Source organism: Rhodnius prolixus, unplaced genomic scaffold (assembly GCF_049639745.1).
Source record: "Rhodnius prolixus isolate KJV_2025 unplaced genomic scaffold, Rpr scaffold_7, whole genome shotgun sequence".
In the NCBI taxonomy this organism is placed as follows: domain Eukaryota; kingdom Metazoa; phylum Arthropoda; class Insecta; order Hemiptera; family Reduviidae; genus Rhodnius; species Rhodnius prolixus.
Window position 1 is genome coordinate 38,402,748 of NW_027411582.1, and position 20,520 is coordinate 38,423,267.

At 32.2% G+C, this 20,520-nt stretch overlaps 1 protein-coding gene across 2 annotated transcripts in view; it reads left to right on the forward strand.

Moving 5' to 3' along the window:
* The window catches only part of Mitofilin (inner membrane mitochondrial protein mitofilin), a 44,696-nt gene that overhangs the window by 4,811 nt on the left and 19,365 nt on the right, over positions 1-20,520 (forward strand). For both annotated transcript variants that reach the window (XM_074115310.1, XM_074115309.1), the window contains exons 7-11: positions 908-1,046; positions 1,348-1,552; positions 1,797-1,934; positions 2,716-2,850; positions 3,486-3,714. In XM_074115310.1, coding sequence (XP_073971411.1) covers positions 908-1,046; positions 1,348-1,552; positions 1,797-1,934; positions 2,716-2,850; positions 3,486-3,714 — 846 coding nt within the window. The remainder of the gene's footprint in view (positions 1-907; positions 1,047-1,347; positions 1,553-1,796; positions 1,935-2,715; positions 2,851-3,485; positions 3,715-20,520) is intronic.

Consider the following 20,520-nt stretch of genomic DNA (forward strand, 5'->3'; position numbering starts at 1 on the left):
CCACATTGTTAAGCAATATGTACGTTATTTATTTATATACACGAGAGGGATATTAAGCTATGTTTAGAACAGATGTTAAGTGCTTCATTGAAACTAGTGGTCTGCAGTTAACATGAGGCACGTTGTGACCAAAATAAAAAAATAAAATAAATTCTAAAGAAAGTAAAAGTTTTACTATCAACCATATTTCCGGAATTGCGTTCTACCGGATGTACGTACATACACGATTGAGTTTAACATGATTTTTTTTGTAACTGCGCTACTAAAATTGTAGTATTTTTAATAAATTCAGAGCCGTTTTATGTCTCACATTTATTTCTTCGTTTATTACTATCAGGAACGTCTTGGAACAGTTACACCTTACAGTTATATAGGTAATTTTTAATAATTAGAAAGTCAGTCTTACAAAAAAAAATTAATTTTCCCCCAACAAATAGGGTTTTCATCTTCCTTCTATACATATGTTAACGTTCCCCTAAATCCGATTCGTATACTTTTTAAATTTGTTATTGTTAACTTATTTAAAGTATTTATTTAAAGTATTTAATTTAAAGTATTTGTTATTGTTGAGTTACAGTTTCTGTAACTCAACCAACCCGCATAGCCACGCCCTGAAGAGGACAATATATTTGCCAGAAACGTTGGCAAAGAGACGAGTAGTTTTATTTGACCGATTCCTCGCAAATCTTCCATCCTAAGTTATTGTTAATGATCAGTACTTGAACGATCTTTAATTGCGAAGTTATTTATTAATTAAAAGCTGTTTTGTTTATTTATTTACCTTGTATTTTATCCAAATTTCTAAGTTGCTATTATTGTAAAGGGAATTCATTAAAAAAAAAAGAAATCGAATTGTTGAGATTGTGTTTTATATCTATATTTATTTATAACAAATATTAAATTACAGATCACGCTGAAAGTGTATACTCATTAGTTGAACAATCTGTAGAAAAAGCAGATCCAAGAATTTGGTCACAACTTAAAAAAAAAGGTGAAGAAAAAGAACGACTTATAAGAGATGCTGAAAATAACGCCAACGAAGCGATGTAAGTATTTAGAATAATGTACGTTTGTAAACATTTCAGTAAAGAAAGTGATTGTGTTGTACACTAAATGAAATAATAGTTTTAAAATGATAAGTAAATGGATTTATTTCTGAAATTAAAACTCCCCCGCCTGAAAAAAACAATCGGGTTGCGCCCTGCGTGTATGATTTAGTTCGTAACAACATTTGTAAATTTAGAATTTTACAGACTGGAAAGTAGGGCCGTGAAAATGTTACAGAAATAGATTTTAGCTAAATTGCCTTTAAAATGATGTATTAACTATTCATGCCTTACTTTCTAGCCAAAGGATAAATGAACTGAAGAGTTTCCTAGATGATCCTAAACTTCCTGGCGGACCAACCGTCCGGGAAAGAGCTAAGCAGAATTTGGATAAACTATTAACAGACATAGAGGATGCTAAAGGGGTGTTTGAAAGAGAAAGAGCTAAAGTGGCCGTTACGGATAAATATTGGGATAAAGTGCAAGAAGCTAGGAAACATTTTGCTGTAAGTCCCAAGTTGGATTTGTATATTAAAAGTAGAAATCCTTGTCTCAATGATGAAAAACAATTTTCCTCTAGTTTTCAAACTTTAAATTTCCAAGATGTCAATTTCAATGTACAATGCTAGATTTTTTTCAACACCCTAAAAACACTAAAACTGGAGGAATGCCCCAAAAAATAACTATATGGTATTTTATTTGTTTTTTAACAAAGTCCTCTAATTATACTAATTCTTTAAATAATTGCAGGAGGAACTAGAAATACTATTCCCTAACGTCCGGCTGTCTGAAAGGAACATGAAGTTAGCCGAGGGAGAAATAGATCTGTTCATACTCTACGCTTTCCAGAATATATTATACTATCAAAAGGAATTGACTAAATTGGATGTAAGTATATTTTAACTAATCGGTAAAAATCTTGGGTCCATCCAATTGACTCTCCTTCCTTAAAATGCCAGGGGCCATTAACACATCTAACCAGAGACAGAAGTCTCGCAACCCAATAATGTTTACTATGTTCGAGGCATCTGTTTTGTGACAAAATTATGGCATCCTTAATTTAAGGTAGTTGTCCATCCATTTCACAGGAACATAGAGTGGTCTATCTACGATTACTATTCTGTGCAAATGTAGCTGGAAGTAGTCTTGTACTGAAAAACGAAATCATACTACAAGCCTCTCCTCGTGTTAAGGATTTGCTATTACTACTATTATTTCGATTGGTCCTCTTTATAAGAAGTTTTTTATTGGCAGCGCTGTAAATGGACAGCAGTGTTTCGAGTTGCTGCATTGAGGGTTCGATTCGGACCAGTTTCCGCCATTGTGGCTTTGGAGACTACCGAACCACGACAGAATTTCTGATACTACTTACTTTTACGCTTCCTTCACCATTTGATCAGGGTATGATCAGCTAAAATTAGCAATTATGGCGGCCAATAAGTCGACGTAGAAATGTAAAATGGCTATTTTTTGATACCAAGTCGAATCCCAATCATAGTTTTATATACCCCAATTTAGTTTATTAAAATTGAAATTTAAAAATCTAATATTTTCAAAAAAGAAAAAAAAGCGTTTGTAATTGGGGGATAATGTATTGAACCTCGACAATTATAGTAAAAAGTCATGGAGGTTCATTCATTTTTTTAAACTTGATCTTCTTAACTTTCAGACAGTAAGCGCTTTAAGGTTGAAGCAAGCATTAGACGATGTTAAAAAAAACACTGATGTAGATTTAACTGAAGAATGTGTTGAACAGGAAATTGAGAAAGTAAAACGAAAATATGGTTTGGAATTCCAAAAAAGGGTAAGTCAATTTTTGGTAAAGAATAACAATAGTATTTAGAAGTAATTGAGAACAAATTACCCTGATTAGTAGGAAACGCCTAGGTCACAATCTTGTTACTATAATCTTAGCAGTTACCTTTTGATACATCAGACGCTTCAATCTGGAATGATTTCCACCTCTAGAGAATAACATAGCTAAAGCTCTTACCATTATTATTTTTTGGTATTTAAATCGCGTCAACATCAGAAGTTATGGAGTCCGGAGCTTTTTTCAATGCACCGTCGGCCTCCAGACTGTGTTCTCTCGTTACAGACACCATACAGTGAGCTGTAAGAAGCTCCTAGGAAGAAAGAAATCTAAGGACCAGCAAGTGGAATTCGAACCCAAGGATCTTCGCATGGGAATCCAATTAGCTAACCACTGGGCTGATTCTCCTTCCCTAGTTCTTATTTTTTAACAGAATGAAGCCAGATAGCTTACGAAGTACGCCTAGTTTGTGAACGAAAATGATTTTTTAGTTAGGGGAACCTTTAAAAGAAGCTTTTTTGTTTTTGACAGCTTGCTGCACCAGGTTCGCCGCCGTTGTTTTACTTGTGGAACTTTATTTGGAATAATTTCTTATAGTTTTTTTTTCTTCCTTTTTTCCGCTACAGATGTTAATGCTGAGAGCAGAATGTGAACGTAATATGCGACAACAAATGAAGAGGCAAGCGGAAGCCCATGCTGACCATCTAGAGGAAGCCATGGAAATGAAAGAGAAGGAAATGGAGAGAAAGATGCGACGGGAAATGGAAGACAAGCTGATAGAGGAGAAGAATAAATTTAAAGAGGAAATTGCGGCCATGGTAGGAAGGTTACGCGGAATGGACGACGCCATGAAAAGTAAGTGGACTTTTTTATTTTTATTTTTTAATGATTTAAGGCGCGTCAACATCTAAGGCGCCCGGAGCTTTTTTCAGTGCACTGCCAGCCTTCCGGACAGTGTTTTCTCGTTAAAGACAACACTGTCCATCACCGGACAGTAAGCTGTAAGAAGCTCCTAGGAAGAGAAAATCTAAGGGATCCGCAGCTGGATTCGAACCCGGGACCTCTGCGTGGGAACTTTTTTTATTATTATTTTTATTAAATTTTCAGAAAAATGTAGGTTTCATAAAGGATCAGACAAACATATGATTGAATACTGAACATATTTTCTTACTTTAAAAAACGTTATTGAGGAAATTTTTTCAGAAATTAATCGACTTGACTCGATTAATCGAATTTTAACGATGTAATGCTAAAGGTTGTAAATCTAAACACAAGATGGGAAAACCATGTCCCTTTTTTAATTTTTTCCTAACTGTCCTAGTAAGCCACTTCTTCAGGGATCTTGGCCGACCCTGTGGGTACCCCACCCTAACAACATTTAAACTAACTCCCGAACACTCACCCAGTAGTATACACCGTAGGCTTTGCAGAGATATCATTCGTGTTTTCACTAATTTTCTAATTAAAACTTTGAATCTGCTGCGTCATCTTCCTCAACTTTTAGGCGAGGTTAGGATACGTTAAAAGAGCATTGATTATGGTGCATAGAATTTTAGATAGTAGGGTTTTGAATGCGATATGTATCAGACTGTTTGGTAATCCCGTATAATTCGTGCCCGTACTCCATTTAGGGGCTAGTAATTAATATTAATTAGGTCTTGTTACGCGATATAAGATTGGCAATGTTTGTCTAAAGTCTCTTTTCAACACTTTGTGACGGTAATTTATTTTAGTTCTAAGTCCATTTTGAGGGTTCCATGTTAAGCGTCTGACTAGATAGAGTCCTGGTTATTGGAGGTATAAAATGGAAGACCAGATGCTTAGATTTTAAATGAAATCACCTTATTTTTGTATTGGGTGAGATGTATGTCTCTGTCACAGATCAATAAAATTTATATAAGTCAAGTACAAGAAAAATGTATTTCTTTTTAAGTATTGTTTAATTTAAATTTCGACATGTATACTTCAAATTCTTACCTACTCTTTTTTGTTTGCGCTTGCGCTTTGGCTAGAAGTAAAAGGTAAGATTAATTTTCATGATTTTTATTGATGTTATTGTTGTCTTAAATTGATGGTATTTTTTTTCTAAATAATATCAGCATGTAGATGGAGATTTATTTTTAAAACATATTTTATATAACAAATTTTTGATTCACTCCAGCATTTATTGATTTATTTTTTTGGTAATTGCGTAGATTTTCAAACTGAATCTTTCTTAAGGATAAAATTTTGAGAATACCTTAAATAGGTAAAAGTGTATTTTTTTAAAAAGAAAATTGTTACACTCCACAGTGAAAGAGAGATGAACGCAGTCTGGGTTCGAACATAATTCAAAAATTTTAAAAAAAAATGTCAGAAAGTTCAAATGTGATATTTGACTTAGGTTCGAACTTTTTACGTAAAGGTTTTCTTTTCAGCCAATCGTAAATGTCACTTTATTAAATCGTTTTCTCTCTCTTTCTCTTTTTTTTTTGGGAGTTTACTCGGCATTTTTCGTGACCCTGACTGGTTTCAAACTTTTATTTATCATTAGAAGATGATTTATTCAGGTGTAGTGTAAATGTGTCGCCTAAGAAATTTTTTCTAGGCAGTAGACTGTAATAGCAATCGTTTAAGTATAAACTTATAATTAGGCGCCACGGTAGCCGAGTGGTTAAGACACTAGACCCGCAATGCTAAGTTGTATTGATGGTTTAGTGGGTTCGATTCCCGGTCTCTCGGCTTTGGGTTTTATTTAATGGTTAATTTGAGAAATTTATAGTAAAGAATGTTAGGCAGTTATAGACTAGACCCGCAAAGCTAAGATGTATTGTTGGTTTAGTAGGTTCTATTCCCCGGGTCTAGGCCTTGGATTTTATTTAATGGTTAATAAAAGAAATTTACAGTAAAGTATGTTTGCTAGTGGCCTCCATCCACGACACCTAATTGGTAGTTGGACGTAAAGCCTGCCAAAAAAAAATTCTAATTACTTGAAGAATAAGTTGTTCATGATGACGACAAATTGAAGGAACATTGCAATTTGTTTGGAGATAATTTTTTATTTATTTATTTCACTTTTTCCCCCCTCCTCCTTTATAAAGGAAAGGACTCGACCTTTTATAAAACAACAGACCCTAAGTTGTGGTTGTAATGTGGGTTAGTAAAGGAACTGAGCGAAGAAAAACTGAAGAAGGGAAAAGTTTTTTTTTATTTTAAAAAAGTTTTCATCCAATTTTCCAGTTCCTTGGTGTAGTGGTGGGGGCAACCCGGTGGGTTCACTTCATTCCTTCGTCCCTTCCTTCAGGACTACCATCAAGTTTCCAGCAACTCTCTTCCTGCTTTTGCTGGCTGGCCTTTTTTGTCAGTCAGTTTGACAAGTTTTCTTTAAGGGGGAGGGGGTAAAACCACTCACTTCCCTCCCCTCCGTGAACATCCTTACCCTCCCAAGATGGAGAAGAGAGAAGAGGTTCACTCCTCAGTTCTTCATTCAACTTATTTACCTAAATCACATTAATCATTATCCAAATCCTGGATGGATAACAGCGTCTTTCCTTCGGTCATGGGAGCTTTGCTCCGCCCTTCGATGGAAGATGGACTGACGATGGAATAAAAATAGAACTTCACTTCCTTTTACTTAAGCAACTCATTATATATATATTTGTCTTATAACAGTACGACATTGACTAATGAACATGAATTTTGGAACTTTTTCATGGTTTATTTTTGTTCTATGTAATTAACTTCTTTTCTAATTAATTTATGGACTAGAAAACTGGTTTCGAAACTATATTAATTCTGGTACGAACACTTATACGACTTCCACTTTTCTTAATTTACGTAATTAAATGTTTTGGAAGGTTCTAAGAGGTTAATTTAGTTGAAAATGTGGTTAGTTGTAGCACGCATGTTTATTGATGACCAGTTCAGGTTTCATGACTGGTTACGGTCTATCACATCTACTATAGTGTGAGACGGAAAAATAAATGAAGTAGACAAAATCTCTAAACCAAACTGTATTAATTTACCTCTAGGCGCCACGATAGCCGAGCGGTTAGTGGCGAGACCTGTAAAGCCAAGATGTATTGTTGATTCAGTGGGTTTTATTCCCCTGGTCTAGGCCTTGGATTTTATTTAATGGTTAATAAAAAGAAATTTAACAGTAAAGTATGTTTGCTAATCGCCTCCGTCCACGACACCTAATTCGGTAGTTAGACGTAAAGCCCGCCTGAAAAAATAGGCATTACTTTTTTTTTTAATTTACCTCTGATGGTGGATGAAAATCCGAAACCGTTCAGGAATATAACGAGCGCGCTTCCACGGATAAAATCAACAATGTTAACCAACACTGTAGGGAGTGACCACATTTTCAACATTCATGCTATATCACGCAGTTCTTCTATTTTTGTTTAGAATTTTATTTTTCGAACACACTTTATTTAAGCGAAATTCGTAGAAATGGTATGGAACTAAGCCTCTTCCCTCCTCGAGTGAAGTTTTAAGTTCAGACCCATGGATAGTAGCTTGTGGACCTATTGGAACGATCCAAGCCTTCATGTTGGGCGTGGTTTGGTCCTATAGTGAAAGATGCTGTTTGTTGTTTCAGTTTTCGGCTTGTATTCAATGCCTGTATTTATTTACTTATTTATTTATTACATAATGCTTTTCGGGTTTATCCCCTTAGCCAGAGTTGGGCACTGATTAAAAAAACAATTAAATTCTAAATTTAATTGATTAAATTTATTTTTAATTTTAATCAGAATTTAATCGTAATTTTAATCATATGACAATTATTTAATCAATTAAATTTCAGATTTAATCGTTAATCAAACTAATTTAATCAAACTAAAAAAATTATGATTAAATCTGAGAATTAAATTGAACTTTAATTTTAATCACCGAATTAGTTCAATTTCAATCGTTAATCAAACTAATTTAATCATCCACTTTTATGGCTTTTCAACCAATGGTTCGAACCACGTTTTGGCGAGGCCGTTTTTCTAAGCGTCTTCAATAAATACTTTTCGGTTAATTTTTGTAGACTTGGACTTCTTCACGAGTCCCTAGACCAGTGGTTCTAACCGGTGTTCCGCGAATATGGTCCAAGTGTTCCGCGAAATTTCAATTTTAAATGTATTGAAATTTAGAAACTTAGGAAAGATACGAAAACAAAAAATAGTTCCATTTTTTTAATTTGAATTTAATTTTAAGTTCTTGCAAAATACCGAATTTCAAATTATTTAATGTTAGTGTTCCGCAAGAAAAATATATACATATAATTGTGCTCCGCGTCTAAAAAAGGTTAAGAACCACTGATATAAACGGTTGAAAATTTTTTGGGTCATGAAATTCTGTAAAATTATGGCCGTTCTATATCTCCCACTGTGAACCACGTATTGATATGGAATTTTTTTCTCTTATACACTTTGTTTTTCTCAATTAAAAACTATAGTTATTTTGTGCACAGATCTATAAATGTAGCAGATATAAACGGTTGAAAATTTTTTGGGTCATGAAATTCTGTAAAATTATGGCCGTTCTATATCTCCCACTGTGAACCACATATTGGTATGGAATTTTTTTCTCTTATACACTTTGTTTTACTCAATTAAAAACTATAGTTATTTTGTGCACAGAACTATAAATGTAGCAGATATAAATGGTTGAAATTTTTTTGGGTCATGAAATTCTGTAAAATTATGGCCGTTCTATATCTCCCACAGTGAACCACGTATTGATATGGAATTTTTTTCTCTTATACACTTTGTTTTTCTCAATTAAAAACTATAGTTATTTTGTGCACAGATCTATAAATGTAGCAGATATAAAGGGTTGAAAATTTTTTGGGTCATGAAATTCTGTAAAATTATGACCGTTCTAAATCTCCCACTGTGAACCACGTATTGGTATGGAATTTTTTTCTCTTATACACTTTGTTTTTCTCAATTAAAAACTATAGTTATTTTGTGCACAGATCTATAAATGTAGCAGATATAAAGGGTTGAAAATTTTTTGGGTCATGAAATTCTGTAAAATTATGGCCGTTCTATATCTCCCACTGTGAACCACGTATTGGTATGGAATTTTTTTCTCTTATACACTTTGTTTTACTCAATTAAAAACTATAGTTATTTTGTGCACAGAACTATAAATGTAGCAGATATAAAGGGTTGAAAATTTTTTGGGTCATGAAATTCTGTAAAATTATGGCCGTTTTATATCTCCCACTGTGAACCACGTATTGATATGGAATTTTTTTCTCTTATACACTTTGTTTTTCTCAATTAAAAACTATAGTTATTTTGTGCACAGATCTATAAATGTAGCAGATATAAAGGGTTGAAAATTTTTTGGGTCATGAAATTCTGTAAAATTATGACCGTTCTAAATCTCCCACTGTGAACCACGTAATGGTACGAAATTTTTTTCTCTTATACACTTTGTTTTTCTCAATTAAAAACTATAGTTATTTTGTGCACAGATCTATAAATGTAGCAGATATAAAAGGTTGAAAATTTTTTGGGTCATGAAATTCTGTAAAATTATGGCCGTTCTATATCTCCCACTGTGAACCACGAATTGATATGGATTTTTTTTCTCTTATACACTTTGTTTTTCTCAATTAAAAACTAAAGTTATTTTGTGCACAGATCTATAAATGTAGCAGATATAAAGGTTTGAAAATTTTTTGGGTCATGAAATTCTCTAATATTATGGCTGTTCTATATCTCCCACTGTGAACCACGTATTGGTACGGAATTTTTTTCTCTTATACACTTTGTTTTTCTCAATTAAAAACTATAGTTATTTTGTGCACAGATCTATAAATGTAGCAGATATAAATGGTTGAAATTTTTTTGGGTCATGAAATTCTGTAAAATTATGGCCGTTCTATATCTCCCACTGTGAACCACGTATTGGTACGGAATTTTTTTCTCTTATACACTTTGTTTTTCTCAATTAAAAACTATAGTTATTTTGTGCACAGATCTATAAATGTAGCAGATATAAAGGTTTGAAAATTTTTTGGGTCATGAAATTCTCTAATATTATGGCTGTTCTATATCTCCCACTGTGAACCACGTATTGGTACGGAATTTTTTTCTCTTATACACTTTGTTTTTCTCAATTAAAAACTATAGTTATTTTGTGCACAGATCTATAAATGTAGCAGATATAAATGGTTGAAATTTTTTTGGGTCATGAAATTCTGTAAAATTATGGCCGTTCTATATCTCCCACTGTGAACCACATATAGATATGGAATTTTTTTCTCTTATACACTTTGTTTTTCTCAATTAAAAACTATAGTTATTTTGTGCAAAGATCTATAAATGTAGCAGATATAAAGGTTTGAAAATTTTTTGGGTCATGAAATTCTCTAATATTATGGCTGTTCTATATCTCCCACTGTGAACCACGTATTGGTACGGAATTTTTTTCTCTTATACACTTTGTTTTTCTCAATTAAAAACTATAGTTATTTTGTGCACAGATCTATAAATGTAGCAGATATAAATGGTTGAAATTTTTTTGGGTCATGAAATTCTGTAAAATTATGGCCGTTCTATATCTCCCACTGTGAACCACATATAGATATGGAATTTTTTTCTCTTATACACTTTGTTTTTCTCAATTAAAAACTATAGTTATTTTGTGCACAGATCTATAAATGTAGCAGATATAAAGGGTTGAAAATTGTTTGGGTCATGAAATTCTGTAAAATTATGGCCGTTTTATATCTCCCACTGTGAACCACGTATTGGTACGGAATTTTTTTCTCTTATACACTTTGTTTTTCTCAATTAAAATCTATCGTTATTTTGTGCACAGATCAATAAATGTAGCAGATATAAAGGGTTGAAAATTTTTTGGGTCATGAAATTCTGTAAAATTATGGCCCTTCTATATCTCCCACTGTGAACCACGTATTGATATGGAATTTTTTTCTCTTATACACTTTGTTTTTCTCAATTAAAAACTATAGTTATTTTGTGCACTGATCTATAAATGTAGCTGATATAAAGGGTTGAAAATTTTTTGGGTCATGAAATTCTGTAAAATTATGGCCGTTCTATATCTCCCACTGTGAACGACGTATTGGTACGGAATTTTTTTCTCTTATACACTTTGTTTTTCTCAATTAAAAACTATAGTTATTTTGTGCACAGATCTATAAATGTAGCAGATATAAAGGGTTGAAAATTTTTTGGGTCATGAAATTCTGTAAAATTATGGCCGTTCTATATCTCCCACTGTGAACCACGTATTGGTGCGGAATTTTTTTCTCTTATACACTTTGTTTTTCTCAATTAAAAACTATAGTTATTTTGTGCACAGATCTATAAATGTAGCAGATATAAATGGTTGACAATTTTTTGGGTCATGAAATTCTGTAAAATTATGACCGTTCTATATCTCCCACTGTGAACCACGTATTGATATGGATTTTTTTTCTCTTATACACTTTGTTTTTCTCAATTAAAATCTATAGTTATTTTGTGCACAGATCTATAAATGTAGCAGATATAAAGGGTTGAAAATTTTTTGGGTCATGAAATTCTGTAAAATTATGGCCGTTCTATATCTCCCACTGTGAACCACGTATTGGTGCGGAATTTTTTTCTCTTATACACTTTGTTTTTCTCAATTAAAAACTATAGTTATTTTGTGCACAGATCTATAAATGTAGCAGATATAAACGTTTGAAAATTTTTTGGGTCATGAAATTCTGTAAAATTATGGCTGTTCTATATCTCCCACTGTGAACCACGTATTGATTTGGAATTTTTTTCTCTTATACACTTTGTTTTTCTCAATTAAAAACTATAGTTATTTTGTGCACAGATCTATAAATGTAGCAGATATAAAGGGTTGAAAATTGTTTGGGTCATGAAATTCTGTAAAATTATGGCCGTTTTATATCTCCCACTGTGAACCACGTATTGGTACGGAATTTTTTTCTCTTATACACTTTGTTTTTCTCAATTAAAATCTATCGTTATTTTGTGCACAGATCAATAAATGTAGCAGATATAAAGGGTTGAAAATTTTTTGGGTCATGAAATTCTGTAAAATTATGGCCGTTCTATATCTCCCACTGTGAACCACGTATTGATATGGAATTTTTTTCTCTTATACACTTTGTTTTTCTCAATTAAAAACTATAGTTATTTTGTGCACAGATCTATAAATGTAGCTGATATAAAGGGTTGAAAATTTTTTGGGTCATGAAATTCTGTAAAATTATGGCCGTTCTATATCTCCCACTGTGAACGACGTATTGGTACGGAATTTTTTTCTCTTATACACTTGTTTTTCTCAATTAAAAACTATAGTTATTTTGTGCACAGATCTATAAATGTAGCAGATATAAAGGGTTGAAAATTTTTTGGGTCATGAAATTCTGTAAAATTATGGCCGTTCTATATCTCCCACTGTGAACCACGTATTGGTGCGGAATTTTTTTCTCTTATACACTTTGTTTTTCTCAATTAAAAACTATAGTTATTTTGTGCACAGATCTATAAATGTAGCAGATATAAATGGTTGACAATTTTTTGGGTCATGAAATTCTGTAAAATTATGACCGTTCTATATCTCCCACTGTGAACCACGTATTGATATGGATTTTTTTTCTCTTATACACTTTGTTTTTCTCAATTAAAATCTATAGTTATTTTGTGCACAGATCTATAAATGTAGCAGATATAAAGGGTTGAAAATTTTTTGGGTCATGAAATTCTGTAAAATTATGGCCGTTCTATATTCTCCCACTGTGAACCACGTATTGGTGCGGAATTTTTTTCTCTTATACACTTTGTTTTTCTTAATTAAAAACTATAGTTATTTTGTGCACAGATCTATAAATGTAGCAGATATAAAGGTTTGAAAATTTTTTGGGTCATGAAATTCTGTAAAATTATGGCTGTTCTATATCTCCCACTGTGAACCACGTATTGATTTGGAATTTTTTTCTCTTATACACTTTCTTTTTCTTAATTAAAAACTATAGTTATTTTGTGCACAGATCTATAAATGTAGCAGATATAAAGGGTTGAAATTTTTTTGGGTCATGAAATTCTGTAAAATTATGACCGTTCTATATCTCCCACTGTGAACCACGTATTGGTATGGAATTTTTTTCTCTTATACACTTTGTTTTTCTCAATTAAAAACTATAGTTATTTTGTGCACAGATCTATAAATGTAGCAGATATTAATTGTTTGAAAATTGTTTGGGTCATGAAATTCTGTAAAATTATGGCCGTTCTATATCTCCCACTGTGAACCACGTATTGGTACGGAATTTTTTTTCTCTTATACACTTTGTTTTTCTCAATTAAAAACTAAAGTTATTTTGTGCACAGATCTTTAAATGTAGCAGATATAAAGGTTTGAAAATTTTTTGGGTCATGAAATTCTCTAATATTATGGCTGTTCTATATCTCCAACTATGAACCACGTATTGGTACGGAATTTTTTTCTCTTATACACTTTGTTTTTCTCAATTAAAAACTATAGTTATTTTGTGCACAGATCTATAAATGTAGCAGATATAAATGGTTGAAATTTTTTTGGGTCGTGAAATTCTGTAAAATTATGGCCGTTCTATATCTCCCACTGTGAACCACATATAGATATGGAATTTTTTTCTCTTATACACTTTGTTTTTCTCAATTAAAAACTATAGTTATTTTGTGCACAGATCTATAATTGTAGCAGATATAAAGATTTGAAAATTTTTTGGGTCATGAAATTCTCTAATATTATGGCTGTTCTATATCTCCCACTGTGAACCACGTATTGGTACGGAATTTTTTTCTCTTATACACTTTGTTTTTCTCAATTAAAAACTATAGTTATTTTGTGCACAGATCTATAAATGTAGCAGATAAAAATGGTTGAAATTTTTTTGGGTCATGAAATTCTGTAAAATTATGGCCGTTCTATATCTCCCACTGTGAACCACATGTAGATATGGAATTTTTTTCTCTTATACACTTTGTTTTTCTCAATTAAAAACTATAGTTATTTTGTGCACAGATCTATAAATGTAGCAGATATAAAGGGTTGAAAATTGTTTGGGTCATGAAATTCTGTAAAATTATGGCCGTTTTATATCTCCCACTGTGAACCACGTATTGGTACGGAATTTTTTTCTCTTATACACTTTGTTTTTCTCAATTAAAATCTATCGTTATTTTGTGCACAGATCTATAAATGTAGCAGATATAAAGGGTTTAAAATTTTTTGGGTCATGAAATTCTGTAAAATTATGGCCGTTCTATATCTCCCACTGTGAACCACGTATTGATATGGAATTTTTTTCTCTTATACACTTTGTTTTTCTCAATTAAAAACTATAGTTATTTTGTGCACAGATCTATAAATGTAGCTGATATAAAGGGTTGAAAATTTTTTGGGTCATGAAATTCTGTAAAATTATGGCCGTTCTATATCTCCCACTGTGAACGACGTATTGGTACGGAATTTTTTTCTCTTATACACTTTGTTTTTCTCAATTAAAAACTATAGTTATTTTGTGCACAGATCTATAAATGTAGCAGATATAAAGGGTTGAAATTTTTTTGGGTCATGAAATTCTGTAAAATTATGGCCGTTCTATATCTCCCACTGTGAACCACGTATTGGTGCGGAATTTTTTTCTCTTATACACTTTGTTTTTCTCAATTAAAAACTATAGTTATTTTGTGCACAGATCAATAAATGTAGCAGATATAAAGGTTTGAACATTTTTTGGGTCATGAAATTCTGTAAAATTATGGCTGTTCTATATCTCCCACTGTGAACCACGTATTGATTTGGATTTTTTTTCTCTTATACACTTTGTTTTTCTCAATTAAAAACTATATTTATTTTGTGCACAGATCTATAAATGTAGCAGATATAAATGGTTGACAATTTTTTGGGTCATGAAATTCTGTAAAATTATGACCGTTCTATATCTCCCACTGTGAACCACGTATTGGTATGGAATTTTTTTCTCTTATACACTTCGTTTTTCTCAATTAAAAACTATAGTTATTTTGTGCACAGATCTATAAATGTAGCAGATATAAAGGGTTGAAAATTTTTTGGGTCATGTAATTCTGTAAAATTATGGCCGTTCTATATCTCCCACTGTGAACCACGTATTGATATGGAATTTTTTTCTCTTATACACTTTGTTTTTCTCAATTAAAAACTATAGTTATTTTGTGCACAGATCTATAAATGTAGCAGATATAAAGGGTTGAAATTTTTTTGGGTCATGAAATTCTGTAAAATTATGGCCGTTCTATATCTCCCACTGTGAACCACGTATTGGTGCGGAATTTTTTTCTCTTATACACTTTGTTTTTCTCAATTAAAAACTATAGTTATTTTGTGCACAGATCAATAAATGTAGCAGATATAAAGGTTTGAACATTTTTTGGGTCATGAAATTCTGTAAAATTATGGCTGTTCTATATCTCCCACTGTGAACCACGTATTGATTTGGATTTTTTTTCTCTTATACACTTTGTTTTTCTCAATTAAAAACTATATTTATTTTGTGCACAGATCTATAAATGTAGCAGATATAAATGGTTGACAATTTTTTGGGTCATGAAATTCTGTAAAATTATGACCGTTCTATATCTCCCACTGTGAACCACGTATTGGTATGGAATTTTTTTCTCTTATACACTTCGTTTTTCTCAATTAAAAACTATAGTTATTTTGTGCACAGATCTATAAATGTAGCAGATATAAAGGGTTGAAAATTTTTTGGGTCATGTAATTCTGTAAAATTATGGCCGTTCTATATCTCCCACTGTGAACCACGTATTGATATGGAATTTTTTTCTCTTATACACTTTGTTTTTCTCAATTAAAAACTATAGTTATTTTGTGCACAGATCTATAAATGTAGCAGATATAAAGGGTTGAAAATTTTTTGGGTCATGAAATTCTGTAAATATATGACCTTTCTATATCTCCCACTGTGAACCACGTATTGGTACGGAATTTTTTTCTCTTATACACTTTGTTTTTCTCAATTAAAAACTATAGTTATTTTGTGCACAGATCTATAAATGTAGCAGATATAAAAGGTTGAAAATTTTTTGGGTCATGAAATTCTGTAAAATTATGGCTTTTCTATATCTCCCACTGTGAACCACGTATTGATATGGATTTTTTTTCTCTTATACACTTTGTTTTTCTCAATTAAAAACTATAGTTATTTTGTGCACAGATCTATAAATGTAGCAGATATAAAGGGTTGAAAATGGTTTGGGTCATGAAATTCTGTAAAATTATGGCCGTTCTATATCTCCCACTGTGAACCACGTATTGGTTCGGAATTTTTTTCTCTTATACACTTTGTTTTTCTCAATTAAAATCTATAGTTATTTTGTGCACAGATCTATAAATGTAGCAGATATAAAGGGTTGAAAATTTTTTGGGTCATGAAATTCTGTAAAATTATGGCCGTTCTATATCTCCCACTGTGAACCACGTATTGGTGCGGAATTTTTTTCTCTTATACACTTTGTTTTTCTCAATTAAAAACTATAGTTATTTTGTGCACAGATCTATAAATGTAGCAGATATAAAGGGTTGAAAATTTTTTGGGTCATGAAATTCTGTAAAATTATGGCCGTTCTATATCTCCCACTGTGAACCACGTATTGGTGCGGAATTTTTTTCTCTTATACACTTTGTTTTTCTCAATTAAAAACTATAGTTATTTTGTGCACAGATCAATAAATGTAGCAGATATAAAGGTTTGAACATTTTTTGGGCCATGAAATTCTGTAAAATTATGGCCGTTCTATATCTCCCACTGTGAACCACGTATTGGTGCGGAATTTTTTTCTCTTATACACTTTGTTTTTCTCAATTAAAAACTATAGTTATTTTGTGCACAGATCTATAAATGTAGCAGATATAAAGGTTTGAAAATTTTTTGGGTCATGAAATTCTGTAAAATTATGGCTGTTCTATATCTCCCACTGTGAACCACGTATTGGTGGGGAATTTTTTTCTCTTATACACTTTGTTTTTCTCAATTAAAAACTATAGTTATTTTGTGCACAGATCTATAAATGTAGCAGATATAAAGGGTTGAAAATTTTTTGGGTCATGAAATTCTGTAAAATTATGGCCGTTCTATATCTCCCACTGTGAACCACGTATTGGTGCGGAATTTTTTTCTCTTATACACTTTGTTTTTCTCAATTAAAAACTATAGTTATTTTGTGCACAGATCAATAAATGTAGCAGATATAAAGGTTTGAACATTTTTTGGGTCATGAAATTCTGTAAAATTATGGCCGTTCTATATCTCCCACTGTGAACCACGTATTGGTTCGGAATTTTTTTCTCTTATACACTTTGTTTTTCTCAATTAAAATCTATAGTTATTTTGTGCACAGATCTATAAATGTAGCAGATATAAAGGGTTGAAAATTTTTTGGGTCATGAAATTCTGTAAAATTATGGCCGTTCTATATCTCCCACTGTGAACCACGTATTGGTGGGGAATTTTTTTCTCTTATACACTTTGTTTTTCTCAATTAAAAACTATAGTTATTTTGTGCACAGATCTATAAATGTAGCAGATATAAAGGTTTGAAAATTTTTTGGGTCATGAAATTCTGTAAAATTATGGCTGTTCTATATCTCCCACTTTGAACCACGTATTGATTTGGAATTTTTTTCTCTTATACACTTTGTTTTTCTCAATTAAAAACTATAGTTATTTTGTGCACAGATCTATAAATGTAGCAGATATAAATGGTTGAAAATTGTTTGGGTCATGAAATTCTGTAAAATTATGGCCGTTCTATATCTCCCACTGTGAACCACGTATTGGTACGGAATTTTTTTCTCTTATACACTTTGTTTTTCTCAATTAAAATCTATAGTTATTTTGTGCACAGATCTATAAATGTAGCAGATATAATGGGTTGAAAATTGGCAGGAGAAAAGGAAGTAGCGCAAGGCGTGAAATTTAAAGTTATGGAAAATGTTGTTCAATTTACTGAAAAGATGGAAAGTTAGATCTCCTTTCATCGAGTAGATTCAGGTTTTAGCGCTTTAAACAGAGAAACCGACTTAACCCTTTCCAGACTGAATTATTATACAGAAAAAATGCGAAAGAAATGTAATAATTACGACTTGTGCTGCTCTCAACAGACATGAAAGAAAACTAAAATGATGTCAATTTTATCATTTGGCCAAAATTAAGCATGAAATACGAATACATTTTAAACTAGTGACGCCATATGTGGCATCGTCGAGCTGGAAAGGGTTAAGGAGAAAATTGAACTAGATCTCAAGTAATTAGTTTCGCAGTATCAGTTTCAAGGATCTCCATTAATTATTAACGAGTCTTCATAGTTTTTATACTAAATTCTCAATATAATCAGCTTCCGCAGTAGCTGTGTGGCGCTGGACAGATGAAAATGCAAAAAAAAAAAAAATGTATCTGTGCATTATAGATACACACAGAGTATATATTAGCAGGTAAATTAAGAGTACCTTGGGAACGAGTATTGTCGGGGGCGGTAAAGAACATGTTTTTACTACCAATACAGACACAAAATGTGGGCGGCAGGTGGACTGCCCAGATATCTAACCACCTCCAGTGGGGCTTTTGTTTAGGTGACGTGGTTCTAACCATTCCCCCACCCCACACCCCAATACAGAAAATTAAGTGCAAAATACATTAACATCATCGTATTATATTACATTTAACAATGGCTTGTTATCGTTAAAAGAAAAATTCCTTTAAAGTTACGTACTAGTTACGTAGAGAAATATGCATTTCCGGCCTCCTTGTAAAAAAAATTTGGTGCCATTTTCAAGAAAATCTAAAAAAAAAAAAAAAAAAAAAGAAAAAGAATCGATCAAGTAAACTGGCACTTCCGGTTTGGTTTTTTTTCCCCCCGCCAACAGTCTTATTGTCTTTCGATCTTCTGCACAGTCTGTCGGTGATATTTGTTTGCTCCTCTTTTTTTTGAGTTAAGCTGATCAAAGACTGACAAACAGAACAGTTGTGGTAAGCTCAAAAATATAGACCAATTTTTTTTAAATTTTTTTAGACCACTTTTTAGTTGCACGTGGTCTTAAAATGTGTATTTCTGTATGATGACGTGCGTGCGCGCACGCGCATTGTCTTCGTTATTGTTTCCATAACAAATAATAATGTGTTCGTTTCTTTAATAAACAATAGGCAACAAGCTTTTCTGAAAGTTTCGTATTGATAAGGTGTTCTATATTTATTTTTGACAGTTAATATTAAATAATGAAATGGTAAGTTCTATTATAAATGTTATTGTTTCAAAAAAAAAAAAAAGTTTTAAACCAAGATATTGTGTTTAATGAATGTTGTTGGTGCCTTAACAAAATTTATTGTAAACAACACGTTATTTTATCCAATTAGGTGCTTAGGGAAGGAGTTCCTTTGGTCGCTAGAAGTTTGGACAGTACTGTAGAGTATAATGGTCCTTCTGTCGTGACTGTTATTACTGTTGTTATTGTTTGTTAGCTATGTTTGTTTACTATAGATAACAGAGGAGTAATAATATTTTATAATAGTGCAAAGTTTATTTCAAAAAGTTAGCGCTTTTGTAAATCTAATTAACGTATAATGTTTACGATAATAGAAGTTCCATTAAGCAAGATACTGTATTACGGCAAGGTTTTTTTCAAGTTTTCACAAAACAATTACTTAGAAAGTTGAAGAAAAACATTCGGCAAACACGCACACACTTCCGGTCACCTATAGATATTATTCTTGGAACACGAATTTATACACATAAATTTTATGCACGTGTTAGAAACGCATATTGAGATTTTGGGATAAAGGGGAGTCAACCTCACAATTTTTTTTGGAGGGGGTCTTTGGGAATAGAAAGGGATAACAATAGTTTGAGAGAAGATATTTCAAAAAGTTTTTCCTAATTCTCCAAAGCACTTTCTACGATTGATGACGCTCGTTTTGGATAGAATGAAGGTGCCGAGTTTCAGAAAAGTGATATTATTGATGGAGATGAGGCATTAGACTGGCAGAATGAAAGTGCCGAGTTTAAGAAATGTGATATTATTGATGGTGATGAAGCAACACCAGCTTGGCAGAATGATGGTGCATTGGCTGGCCCGATCCTTGTCCAATAAGCGTACTTCATACCGGAATGGCATTTTAGGATGGACATTTGATTTTCATTCAATAAGAGAGAGGATGATTGATCATTTCAGTGTAATGAAACAGTTTGGTCCATCTAAAGATGAAGGAAAATCTAAAATCAATCAGAAACAGTAATCCATAATTCATATTAAAAAAAAACAAAAAGAAATAATATTTTGTACAGAAATATTTCGCTAAATTACAATTCGAATTTTCTGGTAGTCGAAAGAGTAAAAAAATTGTCTGCACCAAACTGATTGATAAACCTCTCTGATGTTGAATGAAAGTATGAAATAGGGTCAAAGGGGAGGGAAGAAATAAACATGCGTGCTGCGACAGGCAAAATTAGTGAAGTTTCAGTTTTCAGTTTCCGGCGATTTTGTGTTAAATCGCGCGAACACAATTTTCTAAAAGTCACTTTTTCAAACTCGGAAGTAGCCAAAACAAAGAAACACTTCCGGTATATACTTTTAAGCAGGGGTCGCCAATACTTTTTTGGATCA